At 37.0% G+C, this 27,072-nt stretch overlaps 1 protein-coding gene across 1 annotated transcript; it reads right to left on the bottom strand.

The window, feature by feature from the left end:
* Positions 1–23,283: 23,283 nt before the first annotated feature.
* LOC141406817 (uncharacterized) lies at positions 23,284–24,242 on the bottom strand. The gene is made up of 3 exons (XM_073992870.1): positions 23,990–24,242; positions 23,642–23,809; positions 23,284–23,512 (listed from the first exon to the last, which is right to left on the bottom strand). The coding sequence occupies exons 1-3, from the start codon at positions 24,236–24,238 to the stop codon at positions 23,339–23,341; spliced, it is 591 nt and encodes a 196-aa protein (XP_073848971.1). The 5' UTR covers positions 24,239–24,242; the 3' UTR covers positions 23,284–23,338.
* Between the last annotated feature and the right edge of the window lie 2,830 nt (positions 24,243–27,072).

Genomic DNA, 27,072 nt, shown 5'->3' with positions numbered 1-27,072 from the left:
ACCAGATATAGATCAGGTTTGAATATGGACTATATTTGTCCATTCCTTCGGGTACCTCCCGCACTAGATTTGGGATAAGTTCACTTTAAGACCTGCTCTTGACTAACTTTGATTGCTGTTGAAGCAACTTGCAATCGCTGTCTCAATTACGACGGTAAAAGTTTTTTCACTGGCAAATCCATACTTCTTGGGAAAACAAACCGAAGGTTGTAAAAAAACCCCTATGGCACCATATGTAGCTGGAGTGCACAATAACTCTCGAACTGATAAACCGATTTGATCCAAATTTGGCCTTCATCATATTTTGTCCAAACTTAGTTTAACTTCTAAAATGGCCCATATCGGTCCTCTCCTTAGGATACCTCCCCCACAAAAGTTCAACAATTGTGTCCAAGTGCAGTTTAGGGTCTGTTCGGAGTAGAGTTGTGCCAAAGGAACTATATGGAACTATCTACTTCACTTCGCAGTACCAATGACCCACATTTTTTCTTTGAACCAACTGCGTATACTTAACAGCACACGTTATATTTCATGATTGGAACTATTACAAGGAACTAGGAACTAGATTACCCAACTCTAGTTCGGAGATCCTTTGGAAATGTATACCGATGATGTTCTTTGTTGTCCTGTTTACAGCCATATAATATTTTCCGTGGACAAGTCCATGCTTCATAGCATACTGGTCCAACAGGTGTACTATAACCCACTGAAATGACTAGTGGTCGCGATATCTATCGAAAATATATGACTCTCAAAATAAGATCCACTTCCGTAATGCACTATGTCGGTCCATTCCCTCTTTTGTAAACTTTTGAACTTTAATCGTAATCCACATTTTTGTCGGCAAGTTCAAATGTCCAAAAAGTGCCATAAAATTCCGAAAAGACCCTAAATACATTCGATCTGTCCGTAGATGAATATTCCAATTCACATAGGCTGAGGGAATATCTCTGTCGGCAAAACCGACTGGTACTTTTTTACATGTTTAAATTAAAATTTAGAAAGCAGATTTTGTTATGTTCTTTCAGTTGAAGAAAATATAAAAAAAAAGTTTCGTAGTTATCTTGGATAGAATTCATGAAAATGGTTTTTAAGGCTCTCTAAGCATTCTAAAATGATAGCTTTTAAAACCTTTTCATGAATTGTTTATAATTTTTACCGCATGCAGTTTTTATGATTTGTATTGCCCCTTTATTTTCACATATTTTAAAAGCTTAAAGATTTCTTCACGGGGAAGAGTTCCTTCCAAAATTTACTCGTACGAAGAAAAGAAAAACGCCAAAACCGACAAAAACTTTCTAAATTATGTTTTGTTGCCCTTTATGAATGTAAGATTCAGTAGAAATAATATAGATATGAATGTTACTTCATATTTATGTTCCGTAGTTGAGTACTAATGCCCTTTCTAAAGAATATGTTAGGAAAAGCCAACAAATTAGCTTATATAGGACAAATATAAGAACAAGTTAAACATTTGTGCAAATTTTATTAATTTTAGTGGTATAATTTACCCTCGGAGTCGACTTGGAGTCGGAGCCGGAGTCGTTAAAAAAGCGGTCACAAAATATCTCAACGTGAAACTACAGGCACTTCGGTCAAAAAAAAAATTATCTAAAATCCTCAAAATACATTATATCGGTACCGTTATATAGGGTCTATAACAAAACGTGGACCTATGTAGCCCATCTTCGAACTTGTCTATGGAAAGAAGACACTCTGGTGCAAAATTTTAGCGTTCTATCGCAATTATTGCGGACGCTACACAGTGGTCCCACTTGTATGGAAAAGAGTGCCAAAAATAGTTCTAATCGAGCTACCGCATCCAAATTTTAAACGTAGGTTTATAACAAGCCAAAAAGATAGAAAACCATTTTTAGTGGATGTAGGTCCATATTTGGGTATACCTCCCATAGAGAGGTACCGCCCGATTTGTGGTATTTTCACGATTTTGGCCAAATTAATCAACCGATTTGGATGTTATTTTGCATTTTGAGTTCTGGGTGAATAAACTACCTCCTTGCAAAAAATATTCTATATAGGTCCACGTTTAGGTATAGCCGCCATATAAATGTACCCTTAGATTTTCGGTATTTTGGCAATTTTGGCCAAATTAATCAACCTATTTGGTTGTAATTTGGCATTTTGAGTTCTGAGTGAACCAAATACCTCCATGCAAAAAATGGTCAATATCGGCCTACGTTTAGGTATAGCCCCCATATAAACGTACCTCGAAATTTTGACGATTTTACTCACATATTCCAAACGATTTGGCTGTAATTTTGCATTTTGAGTTCTGAGTGAGCAAAATACCTCTTTGCCAAAAATGTTCAGTATAGGTCCAAGTTTTGGTATAGCTCCCATATAAACATACCTCCCGATTTTCAGAACTTTGACGATTTTACGGGCGTGGTGTAAGAAGAATAACTTAGCGGGTGGCAGATGGGGGCAGCTGGACTTTTTTTAATCGTAAACTAGAGACTTTCCCCTGCATTCTAAAAAAAATTTCGAAACTCACAAATGCTCACAACATTAGTAAAACTCAACATAAATGAATAGTAATTATATTAAAAATAGCAGAAAAAGTCATTTATTAAGAATTTATTTTTAATGAAGTTAGAAAACAAATTATGAATTTGTTTTTTCGTAAAAACATTGCCAATACCATCACCTATAAGTTTCATTTTGAAAATTGCACATTTACCTCTCCAATTTTTTATAATATTACTCACAACCTACGAATGCTTTGCGGATGTATTTTTCGTTTTTAAGGCCTCTCATACAAATCACAACTTCTTCGACTTAACTTGGCGTATAACCGCTGTAAATTTACAAAAATTAGGCTGGATGTTAAACATTTGATATGTTTAGAGAATATGTATTTCAATCGCAATAAAATTTGTCGCCATTAATTTTTCGATTTTTGTCCACGGGCGGAACCACTGTGCGCTAGAGTGATTACAACAGGCGGACGGACAAACGGACATGACTAGATCGTCTTAGAATTTAATCCTGATCAAGAATATATGGTAAAAACCAAAAATGTTTTACAATCGATGAATCTGAGTTTCACCCTTTCAGAATTCGCGAACGGTTGACATATTCTATATAGTATGACTAAAATTCTTTAAAATGAAGTGTTTTAGAAGGAGGAGGAGGATCCCATAATGTCGACCATTTAAATAATTTACGTGGAAGCTGTGTTGGTTACACTATGCAACACTGAAAATGCAAATAACTTCTAATACGCATTTTTTGAAAGTACACATTTAGACTACAAAAACCCCAGTAGGGGTTTGTCCTGTCAGATCCAGTTCGGATTTTATGGCCTCATCTAAACCGGGCTAAATCTACACTTTTTTTGCATTTATCAGGCCTTTATCTCAGAAACGCATAGGAATTTGGCCCTGCTGTCTTTAGCAGTATTGTAGCCCTAAATTAGAAGAACTTATCTTTTGAAAAAAACCACATAAGAAAAACTCCATCTAGGGCATCAAAATCTATAAAATATAGAAAATTGTACATAATTGCTGAAATTCTGGTCAGTATCGGCTAAACTATTGGGAGTTGAACCAAGTAACCTTTTGCAAAAAACTTCCAAATAAAGTTCTCAGCAATTCTTCTGAATCTCTAAAATGCTTACTTCATGTTGTTTCAGCGGTATTTTGCATCATATCTTTTACAACACGTATTTCAAACACAGTTCACACCAACAGTTTATTCTCGCATTTCGGATTTCACTAAATTATTGACATTTTTTATTAAATCGTCGCACAGTGGTTCAGAATCGTTTTTTCCTGGTCAAAATTCTGTAACTTCTGAACGGATAGAGATGTATTCATAATTCTTTTTTTGTTAGACAGATAACACAATCAGCTTTCAGACGAATTATGAGCGGTCAAGTTCGGTCTGGTAGTTGCAGAGAAGTTCAAGGTCAAAGTTAAACTTTTGAGTTTTTTAACTATTTTTCATCAAAATATGAGTGTTTTTGTGGTTTTTATATCTTCCTATCTATTAAAGATGGTCAAACACCAACAAATAAACAAAATAATTACCAAAAAAAAACTAAAAAAAAAAAATCGAAAAAATGTCAAAAAAATTTTTTTTGAAAAATTTGTAAAAAATAAATTTACAAAAAAATTTAATTTTTTTCAAAAATTAAAAAAAATTCTCCTTGGGTTTTAATAAAACTTATATAACTCGTATAAAAACTCATATACTCAAAAAAGTTGTAATTTGTGTCAAAAAACGGTAATTCATATGGAAACAGTATAGAAAAACACACATTTTTACCCATTTAATTTTAATAAATTGAAAAAAGTGTTAAACGGACGGAACGGGACGGGTACAGAAGTATATATGGGCTGGAAGAGGAGACTCTCGGGCATCTTTCTGTGAAAACAGAACTTTGTTCCATGTTGTTCCACAGAAGTTCTAGTCCACTAAATTTGGAATTTCATAAAATTTAGTACCCGAGGAAAAATAAAATAGATCATGCTGTGTAAACGCTACGGTAATTTACTAAAACGATTTTTAAAGGCCACAATCCTACCTACCTTACTAAAGAACAATGAACACAATAACTGTTATAGTTTTAGAGAAATAGCTTCGTCTTTCTCCAGAAATTTGCAAAAATTACGTATTTCCCAAAAATGGGGAAAATGCTCGTCTTTAGGGGCACGACACGCCCACACCTTCCAATATTTGGGTCTAATTTTTTGGTTTCCTTAGTTTCTATATGTCTACTATCGAATCCTATATAGAAATTAAATATCTTTGACAAAACAAAATTTTGATTTTTGGCCAGGAAAATCGATTCCTGAACCATTGTGCGTCGTTGAAAAATGTAATGAAAACAACGGCATAGAGGCATTTTACAACAATGATTTGTTCTGAAGGGTTGTGTATTACATTCCAGGGAATAATTTTCCGAAAGAAAATATTCAGAAAAAATTAACGGTTTTGGAGATACGGTGCGAAATGTATAATAATTGTGAAATGTTTGCTTATATTTTGAAATTTTAGGCAATAAATGTAGTTTTTCGAGTTCATTATTTCTCCAAATATTTTATTCCTGTCCTTACCTACAAATTTGCTTCAGAGATCAGAAGAAGATTCGCATTGGTTTCAGAGATCTAGCCCCGAATTTCTTTAAAAACTCAATATTTAACCATGTTTAGATGGGGCCATAAAATCCGAGCTGGATCTGACACAACAAAACCCAACTAGGGTTTCTTGTCGTTTGGGTCTGTACTTTCAAAAAATCCTCAGTTCGAATTGTTTGCACATGATCACCTTAAAAATGTTGCACAGTGTTATCAATATAGAAAAATGAGTAAAAATGGGTTGAAGCAAACAAGTTTTTACGTTCCCTAACGATTTCTGGCTTAACCTTGCATTTTATAGACCTATATCCAAAGAAAGACTCAAAGAATACTCAATGGGCAACATGAAACTAGTGTATGATTTTTCGATATATCCACTGCATCCACCTAAAAGTGATGCTGACATTTTGAAGCCGGAATTTCGGGGTTTTTTGAATTTTGAGGATTTTTAAGCAAACATTTAACATTTAAGGTTCCTAGAATAATTTAATATCTTCTAGGCTTACAAGATGTGCGTGTGTCATCCAGAATAAAGGATACGCAACGAAACATTGATTTCACTAGTTTTTTTGTTCCTTATATTGGCCTTATATTGACCACATAGATCCATATTTTGGTGATTTAAAGGTATGTACCGCCAACTTTTAGGTATTTTGAGGATTTTTAACCAAACGTTTAACATTTGAGGTTCCTAGAAAATGAAACTAATTGATCCATTTTAGTGAAGATTATTTTATGGAGGAGAATATATTTCTTCGCCCAGTAAATATTTTAAATTAATTAGTCTTTATATAGCCTTTTGAGCGATCAATGAAAACTTTTGTAGAAAATCTTTACAAATTATGACCACATCAAACCGCAAGGCCATTGTAAATTTTTGCATTGTCGTGTTTTCCTTTAGTTCTGAAAAAACATAAATTTGTATGCACATATACATATTTTCATTTTCTTGGCATTTTTAAATATGTACATACATACATACCTTCTCAACATTTCATTGTATGACCCATTATCCGAAAAGGGACTGGGATAATTTGCAAATGTTTAGAATATTTGCCATAAAGGCAATACGACGTTTTCTAGCAACCACAAACAAAATTGATGTAACTTTAAAGGAGAAGTGCGTAGCTTATGGGCAGAAGAACTCCCCAATACTTTGCACATTCTTGTATTAATGTATGAAACTAAAATTAATACATATGTATGTATGTGCCTATACATACATATATAAAATACATGCGAATGTGGTTTTCATGCCATATGTCCCTGCTGCTGTTTCTTGTTGTTATTTACGTCCATTGTTGTTGAGGTTAACAAACATTTTTTGAAAATCATGCTTTATGTTGTTGACATTTTGACCGTATAGCATAAACACGAGACAACTGACAACATAAAAGTTTTAGAAGCCATCAGAAGGGCAACTGTGTGTATAAACAGCCAATAACATCTGAGGTTATGACCATCACATAAAAATTGCAAAACCACTAAGAACATTTTCTAAATATTAAATTTATGAATATTACATTTGTGAAATATTCGAAAAGATATGCAGGTTGTGTTGTGGTGGGGATAAACAATTAAATAGCGAATCACAAGAGGAGATTGTGGAAATAAGTAGAAACTAGTTATTTGAAAAACACAATGGGAATGAATAGTAAGACAAGTAAAAAAGTAACAAATAATAGAAAATCATTCGATTTTGCCGACAACTAACTGACCCTGAATAGCATTTTCGTTAATGGCAAAATAAGTTTTCGAAGTTTCCAACATCATTAAAAACAACATTGTTCCACAACATGCCATACGGGACAAGGGAGACTTCTCTCCCTTCCAACATAATTATAAATATAAATAATGATCTTAGTCCAATTAAGACAACAATAAAATAATCGGGGCAATCATGAATATTTCCCTCGGCATTTTCCGCACGTTGAAAACAACTAGAATCGCTGAATTATGGAATATACTCGCTGAATAGACAAAAATATTCCCATTTTGGACATAAATATGGAAATAAAAAAATTGAAAATGGGGAAAGGGAACCAATTCCGAACGGAATTTTTATTCATGATTGCCCAGATTAACGTTTGTAGAGAAGGTAGCATAAACAGTTGGCCTACTTAGTCCACAGATAGAGCCAAACATCACTGCATACACCAAAACAAAAAGGAACATTCCTTCTTATATTGCCAGAATCCTACTTGGCTGCGGGTTTCGGAACATTCGAGACATTATCTAGAGATGTATGCATGGAAAATACAATTATAGCTTTGTTACAAAGCCACAACGACTTGTAACGTGGTGTTACCATCCGCTGGGGTAAGTTCAGACGCGTACAGGGTCTCCATAAGGACCTTATGGACCTTTCCTAGGGGTTAAATCTAGTTTTTATACCTTCCACCATAATATGGAGACTCCGTCTGTCCGTCTGTCTGTTGAAATCAAGATACAGCTCGCAATTTTTAAGATAGATCTTTGTAATTTGGTATAGAATCCATGCCGAAAGGTCCAAATATGTTTGGAAAAAAATACTTAAAAAATCCACGCTTAAAGATCCAAGGATGTCTGGAAAATTTAAACAAGTAAAAAAGTATCAGTCGGCTTTGCCGACAGAGATATACCCTCAGCCTGTGTATATCGAAACAATTTTTTCCAAAATACGTATGTATTTAGGGGGTTTTAAAAACTTTTGGCGTTTAAACCAACAAAAATGTTGATTAGGATTAAATCGACCGTTATGGAAGTGGATCTCCAGCCACAACATATGGTGCCATAGGGGGTTTTTACACTCTTCGGGCTGTTTACTCAAGAAGTATGGACTTGCCCCTAAAAAAACTGTTACCATCGTAATTGAGGCAGCACATGCAAATTTCTTCAACCAAAATCAAAGTGATTCGATATCAGGTCTTAAAGTGAACTTATCCGAAATTTTGTGTGGGAGGTACCGGATGGCGTGGACAAATATAGTCCATATTTGAACCTGATAGATATCTGGTAGATATATTAGGATGTGTAAAGTATAGACCAATTCGGCAACTCCCTTCAAGAGTTACCGTACGAACAATTTTTCCGAACATTTTTGAACTTTTGTGGGGGAGGTACCTGAAGTAGTGGACCGATATGGCTTATCTTCATACTTAAACTATGTTTGGACAAAATATTACTAAGGCCAAATTTAGGACCAACTCGGCAGATCCGTTCGAGAGTTATCTTGCGATCCAACCTCCTCACACGGTGTCATAGGGTTTTTTTGCAACTTTCAGGCTATTTTCTCAGGAAGTATGGACTTGCCCCTGATGAAACTTGTTTCGTCGTATGGAGGGCAGTGAATACAAGCTGCTAAAACAAAAATCAAAGCGATTCGGGAGATGGGCCTAAACTGAACTTTTCCGAAATTTTGTGTGGAAGGTAACCGAAGGAGTGGACCGATTAATTCCATATTGAAACCTTATCTAAGTCTGATACACATTTCACGATGGGCAAAGTATGGACCAAATCGGTTACTCCCTTTAAAAGTTATCGTGCGCACAAATTTTCGGAACATTTTCGAACTTTTGTGTGGGAGGTACCGGAAGGAGTGGACCGATATAGCTCATCCTCGAACTTAAGCTAAGTTTGGGCAAAATATTACGAAAGCCAAAATTTGAACCGAATCGGTTCATCCCTTCGAGAGTTATCGTGCGCTCCAGCCAGACAGACTTGGGGTCTAAAACCATTATTTCGATGAGGCACATTTTGCCCGTATGAAAGTGTATATACCCTTCATAGCCTAAAGGCTGAGGGTATAAAAAATCCATGCCTAAAGGTCTAAGGACGACTGAAAAAATTAAAAAATCCACACCTAAATGTTTTAGGGTGGTTGAAAAATTTTACTTAAAAAATTCGAAAAGTTATTTAAAAAAAAAAATTATTTAAAAATCCACGCATAAAGATCTTAGGGTGGTTGGAAAAATTTATTTAAAAATCCGCGGATAATATCTCAAAGTGGTTGGAAAAATTATTTAAAAAATCCGCGCCTGAAAGTCTATGGATGGGGGACTATAAAAAAGTATTTAAAAAATCCGCGCCTAAAAGTTTATGGATGGGTGACTATAAAAAAGTATTTAAAAAATCCGCGCCTGAAAGTCTATGGATGGGGGACTATAAAAAAGTTTTTAAAAAATCCGCGCCTGAAAGCCTATGGATAAAAAAAGTATTTAAAAAATCCGCGCCTGAAAGTCTATGGATAAAAAAAGTATTTAAAAAATCCGCGCCTGAAAGCCTATGGATAAAAAAAAGTATTTAAAAAATCCGCGCCTGAAAGTCTATGGATAAAAAAAGTATTTAAAAAATCCGTGCCTGAAAGCCTATGGATAAAAAAAAAGTATTTAAAAAATCCGCGCCTGAAAGTCTATGGATAAAAAAAAGTATTTAAAAAATCCGCGCCTGAAAGTCTATGGATAAAAAAGTATTTAAAAAATCCGCGCCTAAAGGTCACAGGGTGGATATAAAAATTTATTTAAAAAATCCACGTTTAATTTTTCTCAGGGTGGCTGAAAATAAAATATTTAAAAAATCCGCACCTAAATATAGGCCTAAAGGTCTCAGGGTGGCTGAAACAAAAAATATTCAAAAAATCTCGGCCCAAAGGTCTTAAGGTGGTTGTAAATTTTCTTTAAAAAATCCACTCCTAAAAGTCTCGGCGTAGTTGTAAATTTCCTTTAAAAGAGTCTCGGCGTGGTTGTAAATTAAGTTTCTATTACTCCTAGGATGTTTGGTATTGCAAATGGGCTATATCGGAACACGTTTTGATATAGCCCTCATAGAACGGTACCATCCGATTTTCGGTATTTTGAAAGTTTTGGCCTCATTATCACATCAAAATGGCTGAAATTTGGTACTTATCCTTTGTTAGTGGCATAAAACTTTCCCCCAGAAATTTGTTGGTATAGGTCCACGCCTTCATATAGTCCCCATAGAACGATTTTCGGTTTTTTGAAGGTTCCTCAGAACGGTGCCTCCCTATTTTCGGTGTTTTTAAGGTTGTGGTCTCAATATTCCACCGAAATGACTGAAATTTGGTATTTGGTCTTCTTTTAGGATATTAAACGTTTCATATGAAAATTTTGGGTATAGGTCCACGCCTACATATAGCCCCCAAAGAACGGTACCTCCTGATTTTCGGTGTTTTAAAGGTTGTGGCCTCAATATTCCACCGAAATGGCTAAAATTTGGTATTTAGTCTTCGTTGGGGGTATACAACTTTCCCCCAAAAACTTGTCGATACAGGTCCACGCCTTAGTATAGGCCCCATAGAACGGTACTTCCCTATTTGTGGTATTTTGAAGGTTGTGGCCTCAATATTCCACCAAAATGACTGAAATTTGGTATTTGGTCTTCATTTGGTGTATTAAAAGTTTAATGTGAGATTTGTCGGTATACGTCCACGCCTTAGTATAGCCCCATAGAACGGTACCTCCGGATTTTCGGTATTTTGAAGGTTGTGGCTTCAGTATTCCACCGAAATGGCTAAAATTTGGTAATTGATCTACATTTGGGATATTAAACGTTCCATATGAAATCTTTCGGTATAGGTTCACGCCTACATATAGCCCCCAAGGAACGGCACCTCCCGATTTTCGGTGTTTTGAAGGTTGTGGCCTCAATATTCCTCAGAAATGGCTGAAATTTGGTATTTAGTCTTCGTAGGGAGTATAAAACTTTCCCCAAAAACTTTTCGATACAGGTCCAAGCCTTAGTATAGGCCCCATAGAACGGTACTTCACTATTTACGGTATTTTGAAGGTTGTGGCCCCAATATTCCACCAAAATGACTGAAATTTGGTATTTGGTCTTCATATGGGGTATTAAAAGTTTCATATGAGATTTGGCGGTATAGGTCCACGCCTTAGTATAGCCCTCATAGAACGGTACCTTCCTATTTCCGCTATTTTGAAGGTTGTGGCCTCAATATTCCACCGAAATGGCTGCAATTTGAATATGAAATTTTTCGGAAAGGTCCACGCTTTCATATAGCCCCCAAAGAACGGTACCTCACGATTTTCGGTCTTTAAAGGTTGTGGCCACAGCAACCCACCGACATGGCTGAAATTTGGCATTTAGTCTTTGTTGGAGGTAAGTTCCTTTCTGACTGAAATTCGTCGGTATAGGTCCACGTTTCAATGTAGCCCCCATAGCCCTCCCGATTTTCGTAATTTTGAAGGTTGTGACGTCAATATCCCAACGAAAGACTGGCATTTGTTATTTAGCCTTCCATGGGTTTATAGAATATTCCAGAAGAGAATTATCAGTATAGTTCCGCTAGTTCCTATATCCCATATTGAAGCGTACCTCTTTATTTTCGGTATTTTGAAGATTTTACCGAAATATTTAGTCTTCTTTGAGTTTAAAAACTTTTCGCCAGAAATTTGTAGGTGCAGATCAATGTTTTAATATAGCCCCATGGAACGGTACCTCCCGAATTTCAGTATTTTGAAGGTTAGCCAGATTGTTTTACCGAACTTGTTGAAATTGGGTATTTACTCTTCTTCATAAACGAAAGGAAACTAATTGTTCCATTTTACTTCAGTAAAACTCGTGGCGGAGGTTATAATTACTCCGGCCTGGCCGAACTTAACGCCGTTCATACTTGTTTGGCAGTTGGAGAATTTGTAGATAAACGGGAATTTGATTAAGGTTTCTATAAAATCGGGAATCTTATGGGTTATGACTGTTAGTATATGACGATTTGTTGATAATCGCGCCACGTGAGATCGACGATCGAGGCTAGATGATCGGGAAAACGAAGTATACGGTGTTCGGGTGTAAGTAATCGGGAACACAATGTGCTTAGCGTTCGGGTGAACAAGATTGAGGTCACGTTGGTATTTGGTATTTGTCTGTGGATGCTCGGGAAGACATTGTATACAATGTTCGGCAGTAGATACTCGGAAACACGATGTAGTCGGTTTTCGGCTGTAGGTGTTTAGAAACACTGCCGAACCGTAGATGTTCGGAAACACGGTGGGTCGACGTTAGGCTGGGAACAATATGTACTCGGCGTTTGGCTGAAGATGTTCGGGAACACGAGAGATTCGGCGTTTGATTATTAGTTTAAGGCTAATTTCTACCATGTACTACTGATTTCTAACTTCAAAACAACTGGCACGAATGTCTGACCTGAAGGACTGACTAGTGGTACGGCTGACCAGTGGAACGGCTGACCCAAAGGTCCAGGGGTACAGCTGACCAGATGGCCCTGTGGAAACCCCGACATGAATGCACTGTAGAACTGTTGACCCAGAGGTCCTGTGCAACAGCTGATCCAAGGGTCCTGTGAAAATGCTGACTCGAAGGCCCTGTGAACAGCCGATACGAATGTCCTGTGGAACTGCTGAAGGAACTGGTCCAGTGAAGCGTCTAACCCGAATGTCCCGTTTATGTATCATATGCGTGGTAAAAAATACGACAATCCACAAAGTTTGGAGCAAATTGATTGCTCCCTTCTCCGCTTTTAAGGGGCGGTATGGCCCATACCGTATGGCCCATCTTTGAGCTTGAACTGAGCTTGCACAAAATATTACGTCGCACCAGCCAGAAATGCGGACTGACGGCTCCAAATGTTCTAAAACGGATTTCATCCAAATATTTGGTACCTCCGGATTTTCGGTATTTCAAAGATTTTAGCTACCTTTTTGACTGAACTACCTGTAATTTAACATTTGAGTTTTCCAGGGGTAACAATATCTCTCCACTAAAAATTGTTAACATAGGTTCATGTTTTGGTGTAGCCCCCATATAACGATACCTTCCGATTTTCAGTATTTTGAGGATTTCAGAAACAATATTTAACATAACTACCTGTAATTTAACATTTTAGTTTTCCAAGGGTCACACCATCTCTACACTAAAAATTGTTAACATAGGTTCATGTTTTGCTGTGTCCCCCATATAACGATTTTCAGTATTTTGAGGATATTAACTAAAATATTTAACCGAACTACCTGTAATTTTACAATTGAGTTTCCCAGGTGTCACAATACCACTCCACTAAAAATTGTTTATATAGGTCCATGTTTTGGTGTAGGCCCCATATAACGATACCTTCAGATTTTCGGTATTATGAGAATTTTAACTACAATTTTTAACCGAACTATCTGCAATTTGACATTTGAAGCTCCCTATGGTCGCGAAAAATCTCCACCAAAAATCGTCTACATAGGTCAATGTTTTGGTAAAGGAGGATTTTAGCTACAATTTTTAAACGAAATAGCTGCAATTTGACACTTGAAACTCCCTATGGTCACGAAACTTGTCAACATAGGTTCACACTTTGATATAGACTCCATATCTGGGGGCAGCTTTATATGTGGTCTATATCAAAGGGTGGACCTATGTTGACAATTTTTGGCGGATTGAAGGCATTTTCAGATCACCATCAATTTCTCTACAACTACTTGACGATATTTGATCGCTTTTTACTCGCCGCTTGTGTTATCTGTCGAACAAAATTATGAAAATGATGAAAGTATCTCTATCCATTCCAACGTTACAGAGTTTTAACCAGGTGACTCACTAGCACCGCCTAGGCTCCTTCCATATGTGTAATCTTAAGTTTCCAAATTCAAAAAATTTTTTAGTTGTTAAATTTACAGAAATAAAACAGAAATTTGTTTACCGCAGATTGTGCAGATTGTGGTTATAACAATTGATTAATTTTAGAGTTAATGAATTTAATTATTCACATCACATCACAAAAAAATAACTTAATTATGTATGTATATTTTTTTCAAACTGATAATCTTGCTAATTAAATATGTATGTATATACACGGTGCTCTTGAAACAATTTTAAATGGAAGGTGAATACACCTCGGAAGTTTTTGCGGATTCTGAAACTACAATGTTTATAGATGAGAAAAATAAAAAACAAAAAAATCGCCGGAGCGCTTTTTAAATAAATCGCGATTTAAGTTGACATTTTTAGGGGTTGTTTAGGTTTTCACGATTTTGCTTAGAAACCGCACGTCCTATCAAAAGGGGACTAAAGAAAATGTTGTAGCTATAAAAATTCTCTACAAGATTGGCCTTTATGGTACTCTCGGCGGTTTTACCGTTTTTGAGATATAGAAGTTCGAATTGGGACAATTCAAATTCAATTCTGTATCGCCCCCTTATAAAACAATGTCATGACTGCAAATTCCCAACTTAAACTTATATATCTAAAAACATGTTACAACTTAGGATAAGTTACTTAAGACAGTCTTGTAGAGAATTTTCACAGCTTTAAGATTTTCTCAGATCGCATATCGATAAGACTTACCGTATTCAAGCAAAATCGCGAAACCCTAACAAATAACCCTAAAAATGTAAACTGAGCTTCATTATCTCAAAAATGGTACAGGCTGGGAACAAATGATAAACGTCAATCCTATAGAGAATTTTCACAGCTACAACATTTTCTTTAGATCCATTTCCATTGGACTTGCGGTTTCTAAGCAAAATCGTGAAAACCAAAAAAACACCTAAAAATGTGAATTTTGACCGCGATTTATTTAAAAATCCCTACAGCGATTTTTTCTTGTTTTTGGATTTTTATCATCTATGAACACTGCTGTTTTAGAATTCACAAAAACTTTCCCTGTGTAAGCGGTTTTCATCAAAAGATAGTTAAGGCGCACCCTTCATGACATTGTTTTGTAAGGGGGCGATACAGTCAGTGCATTGTCCCAATTTGAACTTCTATAACTCAAAAATAGTAAAAACTACGAAAATACCATAAAGGTCGATCTTGTAGAGAATTTTCATAGCTACAACATTTTCTTTAGTCCCATTTTGATAGGACTTGCGGTTTCTAAACAAAATCGTGAAAACCTAAACAACCCTTAAAAATGTTAACTTAAATCGCGATTTATTTAAAAAGCGCTCCGGCGATTTTTTTGTTTTTGGATTTTTCTCATCTATGAACATTGTAGTTTCAGAATCCGCAAACAATTCCAAGGTGTAAGCACCTTCCATTTAAAATTGTTTCAAGAGCACCGTGTATAGCTATGAAATGGATTCTCATTTCACTTTATTAAATTCACCACTAATTTGGAAAAATACATCTGAATTGCGGCGTTTTACATTTCGTTTGTCAAAGGCATAAAGGTTGATGACAATTTTATGACGTCCTTCCATATTGTTGGAAAACTCAATGACTGTCTCTGCATCGAATTTTATAAAATCGACAAAAATATTTTTTTTTAGTTTACTTTAAAATATAATATTTGCTATAGTTACAATAATTTTAAAGAATATATTTTTTGATCTTTTCCCCATAGTTATTGATACATTTCCGTTCATTTTTCGGTATATAGTGAGTCCAAACTTTATACCATATAGACGGGGACGTACGCAGGATTTCATTTCGTAGGAGGGGAGCTTCTTGACCAAAAATCCTAAAATTTTCAAATGTTGTTTTTTTGTTCCGTAAAGCTATTTTCAAAGTTTTTTAGTTGATTTTTTATATTATATGGAGTATTGACACAAATTATATAAATTTACAAAATTGAAGCTACAAAAGCTCTGCGCGGTTTTTGGTTTTTTGAATTTTTTTTAACAAAATTCTCCAGCGGAATTGACAGGTTTACATTTTGGCATATCCCAGAGTTTACCAACCACATTAGCTCTTATTTGATATTTTGGGTTCTAATTCCTGTCCATGTTTTCTCTATATTAAGATTTTCAGTAGAAGATCTTATCCCAATTTATAAGAAGATCGGCTTCAATATGGATTTTGAAATTAGTTTTGGAATTTTTAGACTCAAAGAAGACTAAATATCAAATTTCCGATATTTCGGTAAAACCTTCAAAGTACCGAAAGTCAAGAGGTACGCTTCTATGGGGGACAGAGGAACCCGCGGACCTATACTGATAATTCTATTTTGGAATATTTTATAACCTAATGGAAGACTATATAACAAATGTCAGATTTTCGGTGAAATATTTACTACACAACCTTTAGAATTACGAAAATCGAGAGGTACCGTTTTATGGGGGCTATATCGAAACGTGGACCTATACCGACGAATTTCAGTCTGATAGGCTTTTACCTCCAACAAAGACTAAATACCAAATTTTAGCCATTTCGGTGGGTTGCAATGGCCACAACCTTTTAAGTACCGAAAATCGGGAGGTACCGTTCTTTGGGGGCTATATGAAGGCGTTGACCTATCCGACAAATGTCATATGGAACTTTTAATACCACAAATGAAGACCAAATACCAAATTTCAGCCATTTCGGTGGAATATTGAGGCCACAACCTTCAAAATAGTGAAAATCGGGAGGTACCGTTCTTTGGGGGCTATATGTAGGCGTGTACCTATACCGAAAAATTTCATATGCAACGTTTAATATCCCAAATGAAGACCAAATACCAAATTTCAGCCATTTCGGTAGAATATTGAGGCCACAACCTTCAAAATACCGGAAATAGGGAGGTACCGTTCATTGGCGCTATAATAAGGCGTGGACCTATACAGACAGGGTGACGTAGGGGATGGAAGATACCTAGGAACGGTCCTGACCGGCTTTAACATGACAAAGCCCAGGATTTATCTTGGTCCCTCTTTCATCTCAAGGGGACACTGACCTCCCCGTGGTGTCGCCTGGGGAACTGCCTTTAACACCCGTTAAAGGTAGTGAGCTAAAATGTGCCGCGCGTTCACCCATAAGAACGTTAAAAATTTGGGTTTGGGCTTCGGGTTAGTAACCCTCCCCCAGAAACAGCCTACTATGAGAAAACCAAAGAAAAGAAAACAAATCCCTTTAAAGTTGACGAACCTAGCAAACTTTTTAAGGGTCATAATCTGCGAATCTGCACCTGGAATGTTCGCACTCTTTATAGAGAAGGTGCAGTTCACGTATTGGCAGATGTACTTGAAAAGTACAAGGCCGATATTACTGCCATACAGGAAATACGATGGAACGGGAAAGGCGTCACAACAACACCTAAAGGTGACGCACTATATTATAGCTGCCATGACACAAAGCATGAGTTTGGTTGCGGATTTGTAGTTGGTCGGAGGTTAAAACATCTGGTCTCCAGCTTCACCCCAGTGAATGAAAGACTCGCTGCAATTCGATTAAAAGCAAAATTCTTCAACATCAGTTTTATTTGCGCTCATGCTCCCACTGAAGACAAGGACGAACAGAACAAAGATATTTTTTACGTGCGCTTAGAGAATACTTATGACCGTTGCCCTGCCCATGACATTAAAATTTTACTAGGCGATTTTAATGCCAAAATTGGCCCAACAGTAGGGAAATTCAGTCTCCACAGCGAAACATCTGACAATGGTATGAGGCTGATAGACTTTGCAGCTGCAAGAAACATGGTAGTTAGCAGTACCAGATTTAAGCATCTCGATATTCATAAGAGCACCTGGCTGTCGCCTGATCAAATAACAAGAAATCAAATTGATCACGTTGTGATAGATGGAAGACGTGCATCAAGCGTGTTGGATGTACGATCGCTTCGAAGTGCAAACGTAGACACAACACGGCAGTTGGACATCGGTAAGCTGCAATCTCAACAGATGACCACAGCATATTCCACTCAACTGGCCCAATTGCTTAATCAAAGCACTCCTAGGTATCTATTCTGTAACTTTTTAACAACTTTACTCATTGTTTATTTTACAACAATTTCCTTTGTTTGTTTTGTATTTGTTACAAAAACAAAAGAAATTTTAACAACTTTTCAATCGATAAAAGTTACAGAATAGGCCTACTAGTCCCGATAACATATCAGGACAATGGCAATACATTGCCCACTCCATGCAAACAGCCGCAAAATCCATACTTGGATACCAGAGACCTCCACAAAGGAATACATGGTATGAACAGGGGTGTGGTGCTGCTACCGAAGAGAAAATTCGGCATATAGGGCTACTTTACAATCAGTAGCAACGCGTAGTGCACGAGAGAGGTATCGGGAGAAAAGGAGAAAGGAGAAACGTCTTTTCCGCAAGAAAAAGAGAGAGATGGAAAAGCGGGAGTGTGAAAAAACCGAAATGTACAGGAGACAGCATGAAGTCCAACAATTCTACCAAAGAGTGAAACATCAAACTGATGGCACTGGCACATCCTCCTGTAAAGACCAGCAAGGTAATTTGGTAACTGATACAGATAGTGTGCTAAGGATATGGAAAGAGCATTTTTCCAAACTGTTGGTATCCAATAGTAGCGAAGTCGATGAAGATACCACAGATCCAATCCCAGAAGATGGTATTGAATGTATACCACCCGGCCAAGATGAGGTAAAGGCAGCAATAAACCGACTGAAGAATAATAAGGCAGCAGGAGCTGATGGCCTACCAGCCGAGGTGTTTAAAACCGGAGGCGACACACTGATAAGGTGTATGCCTCAGGTAGTTAGCTCCATCTGGCAGGAAGAACGCGTACCCGACGATTGGAACCTGAGCATCCTGTGTCCCGTCCATAAGAAAGGAGATAAGACTTTATGCTTCAACTATAGGGGCATAAGTCTACTCCCGATTGCCTAAGAGATCGTGTCAGGGATATTGTGCGAACGACTAAAGCCTATGGTCAACGAGATAATTGAGCCATACCAATGGGGCTTTAGACCTGGCAAGTCCACCATTGACCAGATATTTACCCTGCGGCAAATCCTGGATAAGACCCAAGAGATGCAGATCGACACCTACCACCTTTTTGTCGATTATAAAGCAGCCTTCGACAACCCACTACGTTCAAGGTATTCTAAGCCATGTCTGAATTTGGTATCCCCGCAAAGCTCATTCGGCTTTGTAAAATGACTCTAACTGACACAAGATCTTCAGTTAAAATAGGAAAGAACCTTTCCGAAGAGTTTTGAACCAAAAGAGGTTTCAGACAAGGAGACAGCCTTTCGTGTGATCTTTTCAACATCCTGCTAGAAAAGGTTATACGAGAGGCAAACGTCAAAAGAAGTGGCGCAATCTACACCAAGAGCCACATGTTACTTGCTTATGCTGATGATGTAGACATCATAGGACGATCAGTAAAGGAAGTAACCGATACTTTTATGAAGGTCGAAGGAGAATCTGCTAAAGTGGGTCTGGCGGTAAACGGCGAGAAGACCAAGTTGATGGTGTCGACGCGCAATGCGTCCATTGAGCTCGGACCAACTGTGGAAGTTGGTTCCTATAATTTTGAGGTAGTTAAAGACTTCGTCTACCTCGGCACTGCCATAAACACAACAAACAACATCAGTTGTGAAATAAAAAGAAGAATTGTATTTGCCAACAGATGCTACTTTGGCTTAAGTAAGCAGTTTAAAAACAAAGCCACAACTCGACAAACAAAAATAACGCTTTACAAAACACTGATACACCCGTGCTGATGTATGGTTCCGAAGCCTAGGTACTTGCGCAAGCAGATAAGGCAGTGCTTGGCGTGTTTGAGAGGAAAATTCTTCGAAAGATCTACGAAACAATCTTCGTTGACGGTGAATATCGACGTCGCATGAACCACGAGCTGCATCTGATATACAACAACATCGATATAGTTAAACGTATCGAGATGCAGCGATTGCGTTGGCTAGGCCATACCATAAGAATGAGCGATGATGAACCCGCTAAAAAGGCGTACAAATTCGGGCCGCATGGCGGTGCACGCAAAATTGACAGGCCGAAGAATAGATGGCGCAAACAAGTGGATGAAGAGATGACAAGGCGCGGTATTCCAGAAAGCGAAGCACTAAACAGAGAGAATTGGAGATCTTTTCTTAGTTCGGTCTACGGAACAAATGTTCTGTAATGGGCCAGCTAAGTAAGTAAGTAAAGTACTTTTCGAATTGCCAAAACTACCTTAGTCCTATTCTCTAATAGTAATCTTACGATCCGTGCAACCAAATCCAAATTGTACCAAATTTAGTACTTTTCGTACACATAAGTACGAATTATAGGTCGAATTTCCAAAAACCCTTTGGTACATCTTTCTAACTCTCCATCAATGACCTTCATTCCAAATTTCAGAATTCTAGCTCTTCCCGTTTGCCTAATGCCCTATTTAGTACCTTTAAGTACTTTTTGTACTGTTCTAGTTCGAATTTTCAAAAACCCAGCCTTATCTCACCCCTACACACCAACAGCAACCCACAGTCAAAATTTCAACTTTCTAGCTTCAGCGGGTTCGTCTGGGCGATTACATGCCATTCACTCACTCACGCAATCACTCACTGAACTCTTTTATATATATAGATATATAAGTTTTTATGTGAGTTATATATGTTTTATGAACAACTAAGCAATATTTATACTCTACACCACCCTCTGGGGAGGGTATTATAAGTTGGTTTTGACCAAAAAGCTTGTAACGCATCAAAATAATGGTAGTAGACACATACTTATATGTACCAAAATGAATGTCTCGACGAGCTGAGTCGATCTGGCTATGTGTGTCCCTCCGTCCGTATGTCCGTACGTCTGTCCGTCCGTCTGTCCATCTAAACCTTGTAATCACGCTACAGGTCGCAATTTTGATCGGATCGTCACCAAATTTTGGGAGTTGATGAGGTTCCCGGAGAGGAAGAAGCCTATTGATTTTGGTGATGGTCGGAATGGGCAACCCAACTTTTCATTTTTGCGACTTTAATTATTATGACGAATGTTACAGCTTTGGATGGGAACTTCCAAAAGCAAAGCCTGACTATGAAAGTAGAATATCCCACCTCGGTAATACATCCCATTTTTCAATATTTTTCGAAATCGCGCTACAGGTCGCAATTTTGATCGGATCATCACGAAATTTTGGGGGTTAATGGGGGTCCCACAGTGGAAGAAGCCTATTGATTTTGATGATGGTCGGATAATATTCAGGGGTCGGAATGGGCAAAAACTTATTTGGAAAAATGTCAACGTTTTATTTCAAAGCCAATATCTCTGTTTCTTTAAGAGGTATGTCAAAAGCAAAACCTGGCAAGGAAAGTAGAAAATATCACCTTTACAACGATGTAAAGTAGGTTGTCGTAGGTGGTCAAACAAGGGAGATACCACAATTGTCGGTAAGGCATCCAATTCTTCCATGATTTGCAATCACGCTACAGGTCGTAATTTTGATCGGATGGTCACAAAATTTTGGTTGCTTAGGCGGTTATCAGACCATCTGCTTTTTCACATGTATGTTGTCACTTTGGGTATACTAATATACAGAACAGCTGATGTCATACATGTGAAAAAGCAGATGGTCTGATGGCGGCCTTATGGGGGTCCCAAAGAGAAAAAGGCATATTATGTTTGGTGGTAGTCGGATTATATTCCCTAAATGAAATGTTTACCAGTGAAAAGCTTATGCACAGGGGTAATGGTGTAGGGTATCACATGGTCGGCCCCGTCCCGTCTATAGCCTTTGCTCACTTGTTTCATAGTACGAGGGCAGTTCGGAAACTTCTTAGCCTAGCACAAAAAGCGCGGTATAAACAGAAAAAAATAAGTGTTTTGGAAACTTCCATCTCTGTTATGAACACATGTTAAATTTTGTTTCGATCTGGCAACTCCTTCATATAGAAACAGGTGTTCAAAAAAAGACGCATCCGCAATTTTTTTTACAATGGAAAAATTTGAAATGCGTGCTGTCATTAAATACTTACATAAAAAAGGTTTATCGGGACAAGAAATTCATAATGGTATGGTGAATGTGTTAGGTGAAAGTGCTCCTCCATATGCAACAGTAAAAATTGGGTTGCTGAATTTAAACGTGGTCGTACCACGTAGTGGACGTCCAAAAACAGCAACAACAACAGAAATTGTAGCCAAAGTGCATGATCTGGTATTAAATGATCGACGAATAAAAGTGCGTGAAATTGCTAATATCATGGGCATCTCAAATCATCGAGTCCATTTAATTTTGCATGAAGAACTACAGATCAAAAACGCATAAGAAAGAACATTTCTCAAGCTTGTTTGGATCGTTTTAAGCGAAATAAAATGGATTTTAAGCGTCGTTTCATAACTGTTAATGAGACATGGATCCACCACTATACTCCAGAGACAAAAGAACAATCCAAACAATGGACTGAAGCTGGAGGAAGTGCCCCAAAGAAGGCAAAAACAATTCAATCGGCTGGTAAGGTTATGGCTACGGTTTTTTGGGACTTCAAAGGTATTTTATTGATTGACTATCTGCAAAAGGGTAAAACAATAAATTCCGAGTACTATTGCAACCTTTTGGATCAATTAAATGTACAAATTCGAGAAAAACGTCCTGGCTTACAACACAAAAAAATAATTTTTCATCAAGACAACGCACCAGCGCACAAGAGTGTTTTAACAATGGCTAAAATCAACGAAATAAAGTACGAGTTGCTTGACCACCCACCTTATTCTCCTGATTTAGCTCCCAGTGACTTTTACTTGTTCCCAAATCTAAAAAAATTCCTTGCTGGCAAGCGTTTTACCTCAAATGAAGATGCAATTACAGTTGTAAACCACTATTTTGAAGACCTTGAGGAAAACTATTTTAATCAAGGGATAGAATTGCTAGAAAAGCGTTGGACTAAGTGTATTGAAGTTTCAGGAGATTATATTGAAAAATAAAAATATTTTTGAAAAACTAACTATTCTCTTTCATTGATAGGCTAAGAAGTTTCCGAACCGCCCTCGTAGGCTGTATTTTTCTAGGGGAGAGTTACTAACCCGACGCCTAAACCCAAGTTTTTAACGTTCTTATGGGTGAACTCGCGGCACATGTTAGCTCACTACCTTTAACGGGTGTTAAAGGCAGTTCCTCAGGTGACACCTTGGGGAGGTCAGTGTACACTTGAGATGAAAGAGGGACCAAGATAAATCCTGGGCTTTGCCATGTTAAAGCCGGTCAGGACCGTTCCTTGGTATCTTCCATCCCCTACGTCACCCTCTTGTTTCCCGATCATAATTTTGAATCGCCAGTCGTTGACGTGTGGCGATACACTTGCAAATGTTAGGCGGATTGACACATCTCCTATCTCTACTTTTACCATTCGTGGCACTCTCTCTATGTCATTTGTAGCATATCTTACTGCGCTATCTACTAATAGCCTTCGTTTAATTTTTTTTATTCTTATCGGTTGATAAAACAAGAATTAGTTCACCACAGATTGTGGTTTTAGCAATTGATAGATTTTAAAGTTAATGGATTTAATTATCCAAATTACAAGAAAAAAACAAAAAAAAAAAAACAATTATATAAATGTTGTGTATTTTTGATGTAATGTGATAATATAGTTAATTGAATTCTCATTTCACTTTAATAAATTCACCAATAATTTCAAGACACACATCCGTATTGGGTCGTTTTACATTTTTCATGTCAAAGGCGTACATGTTGATGACAATTTTATGACGACCTTCCATATTGTTGGTGAACTCAGTGACAGTCTCTACGTCGAAAGGTTCAAAGTGATAAACGTGCTGAGAAGAAAAGTATAAAAATATTTTATTTATTTTAAAACAAAATATATTTTTTTGGTTAATTTTAGTTTTAAATAAATAATTAATTATTTTGCATAAATAGAAAGATATATATTTCTTGATATTTACCCCATAATTATTGATGCACTTCCTTTCATTCTTTGGTATGTACTGGCCCCAAACTTTATACCATATTGTGCTTATATCAAATTGTCGAACACAAAAATTATGTTCGGTCAATGAAATCATTGTTGGTTGCCAGGTGCCTCGTTGAAATTTGTAGAGCTCAGCATTACCCTAAAAATAAGAAAAATAACAAACTTATGCTTAACGAGGAACAACAAGACAGCTGCATCTATTCCTCCTCCCGATCGATTCAACGTTATGCTAATGGACATGAACGTGGTAGCTCTTGTATATCATTGTATTTCCATTACATTATCTGTAACTTTTTTTTAATTTTTTTTTTCTACTTACAGCAATACGATCTGTAGCTTCAACACCCTCCCATCTCAATGTCATTTGTCCACTTGCAGTAACATAACCCTCATTGAATTCTATTTTATATTCAGATAAATCCACAATATCCTGAATTGCCTTCGCTTTAGGTTTATCAGCACATCTTCCAAACACTTCAACATCGTCCATGATAAATTCATAACGAGATCCATAGCTTGTTGTCACCAGTGAGCTAAATACTGCCCAGAGACAAATTGTTGGATACATTTCAGCTAGCCTAAACTAAATATCAACAGATTCCAACATTCACTTATATTTATATTTATGTATTTGTTGCTAGTTTTTGTAATTCATAGCTATTAAAATTTTATCTAAGTTAATTTCAGTAGACAATTGAAAAAAAATTAAATTGGAAGTTATTATTGATAAAAATCGGAAAATTACACTGTAAACCGAAATTTTGGGGGGAGTGGAAAATTTCTTTTGAGGGTAAAAACCCTTGATGAGTATATACAGAACCCTAAAGGGCAGATCCGCAGTGAGTCGAACTTTAGAGTTATAGCGTGATGAATTTTGCACTGGAGACCCTATAAGCCTTTAGAAATAAGCGTTATATCTTTGTTCGCTGTTGTTTTGGAGTATTTTTGATATGACATGTCTTCAGTCAAATCTAATGAGGATATTTTTCGTAGAACACTCGTAAACTTCGTACTGATTGAAAGCTTTGCTGGTCTTCTTGATTAGCATTTTACATGTCTATAATACACCAAATAGAAGCAGATGTATTTTTCGTTAAAGTAAAAAACTTAAAATTGTGATAGCTTAGCGCCCTTTGCAATAATTTTGCAAAAATGTCACATTTTGTATTAATTTAAAGCTCAGATGGTTTAGTTTCATTATCAAGCTCTCTCCTTGGAATATGTCCAACAGAAGCAGATATATCTGATATGGAAATAAAATTCTATAAATTGGAAATTGGGATATCCCAGCGTCATTTTCAACATCACAAGCATTTCACCAGTTTTGGTAGATTTTAAAGCTCTGAATGTCTTTATTGTTGAAACGGATCCAACCAAAGCTGAGATACTCGTCAGTACAATTCAAATAAATAAATGGCAAAGTGGGTGTGCGCCAACCTATTTTGCATCATAATAAAGGTGATATTTTCCTCATCCATTGACGGGCTTTCCTTTTGGAATACAACTACTAAAAGCGGCGATATTCGCATAAGAATAAAAATTTGAATTTTTGTCCACATACGTTTTTTGCCCATTCCGGCTCTTGAATATTATCCGACCATCTCCAATATTCTTCTTCCTCTCTGGGAGCCCTATTAACACCCAAAATGTGTGACGATCCGATCATAATTGCGACCTGTAGCGTGATTTAGGTTTAGGGTCAACCGATTCGGTTCAAAATTTGGCTTTCCAAACAATATATTGTCCAAACTTAGTTTAAGTTCGAAGATGGGTTATATCGGTCCACTCGTTCCGGTACCTCCCCCACAAAAGTTCTCTTAAGGGAAGTAACCGATTTGGTCAATACTTTACACATCGAGAAATTTCTACCAGACTTAGATGACGTTCCAATATGGACTCAATCGGTCCACTAATTCGGGTACCTCCCACACAAAATTTGGGAAAATTTCAGTTCAGGACCTGGTATCGAATCGCTTTGATTTTTGTAGTATCAACTTGTATTCACTGCCCCTCATACGACGCTATAAGTTGCATCAGGGGCAAGTCCATACTTCCTGAGAAAATAGCCTGGAAGGTACAAAAAACCCCTATGACACCGTGTGAGAACGTGTGAGGTGGTTGGAGCGCAAGATAACTCTCGAACGAATCTGCCGATTCGGTCCAAAATGTGGCTTTCGTAATAGTTTGTGCAAACTTAGTTTAAGTTCAAAGATAAGCCATATCGGTCCACTCCTTCAGGTACCTCCCCCACAAAAGCACGATAATTTTGGATGAGAGTGACCGATTTGGTCCATACTTTACACATCCTAATATATCTACCAGATATAGATCAGGTTCGAATATGGACTATATTTGTCCACTCCTTCGGATACCTCCTACACAAAATTTTGGATAAATTCACTTTAAGACCTGTTCTCGAATCACTTTGTTTTTTTTTTTTTTGTTAAAGGAACTTGCATTCGCTGCCTCAATTACGACAGTAAAAGTTTTTTAGGGGTACCTCCCAAAAAAAAGTTCGAAAATATTCGCTAAAATGGAATTCGCGATTTCTCATAGACGTAGCAACCGATTTGGTCCAAACTTTGGTCCAAACGATGATCTCTAAATATTGTCGAAACTTAGTTTATGTTAAAATTTGAGCCCTATCTGTCCAATCCTTGTGGTACCACCCACACAAATGTTCAACATTTTTGTGTGCTTAAGGTCTGTTCGAGGATCCTTTGGTCATTTTTACCGAAGGTTTTCCTAGTGGCCCTGTTTACAGCGATATTATGTTTTTCGTAGGCTAGTGTGATAAAAAAGCCCTAGTACTATCGTTATCCCCGCAAATTTTTGAGCTTTAATCCTATCTATACTTTTGTCGGTTCATACGCCCAAAATTTTTAAAACCCACATAAAAACATAAGTTTTTTTTGGAAAAAAGTATTTCAATCCACACAGGCTGAGGGTATATATCTGTCGGCAAAACCGACTGATACTTTTTTACTTGTTTTGGCATATACACTCCGGTTCATCTGAATAGAAACAACCAATATTTTTCTACAAATACCGTTATATCAGACGAAAGGAGAGGAAGTGTAAATTAGAATTTTGTAGACATGTAGAGTATATAGTAGCCGATATTTTCAATACCTAACATGTTTCACATATGCGTCATAATGGTACTTTTTACTCGCTTTATTAAAAAATGTCAAAATATTAGCATGTTTTAATGGTTCACCAGGATAGAACCACCCTAAGAATTTACACAAAGCCTTTGTTAGATGTGGTAAACTTTAACAAAAAACTATTTATAATTATAAATAAATGCCGTGAGTGTTAATTGCTATCAAATATTGTGCAAAAATTTGTATTAGGGTCTTGAAATTTGATGAAAATCGATGCTTAGAGCTCCAAACAATT

This window comes from Musca autumnalis, unplaced genomic scaffold, assembly GCF_047663935.1.
Source record: "Musca autumnalis isolate F117 unplaced genomic scaffold, ASM4766393v1 scaffold_5, whole genome shotgun sequence".
Classification (NCBI taxonomy): domain Eukaryota; kingdom Metazoa; phylum Arthropoda; class Insecta; order Diptera; family Muscidae; genus Musca; species Musca autumnalis.
The sequence above is the reverse complement of the archived record's forward strand: the minus strand, read 5'-3'. Positions and strand labels throughout refer to the sequence as shown.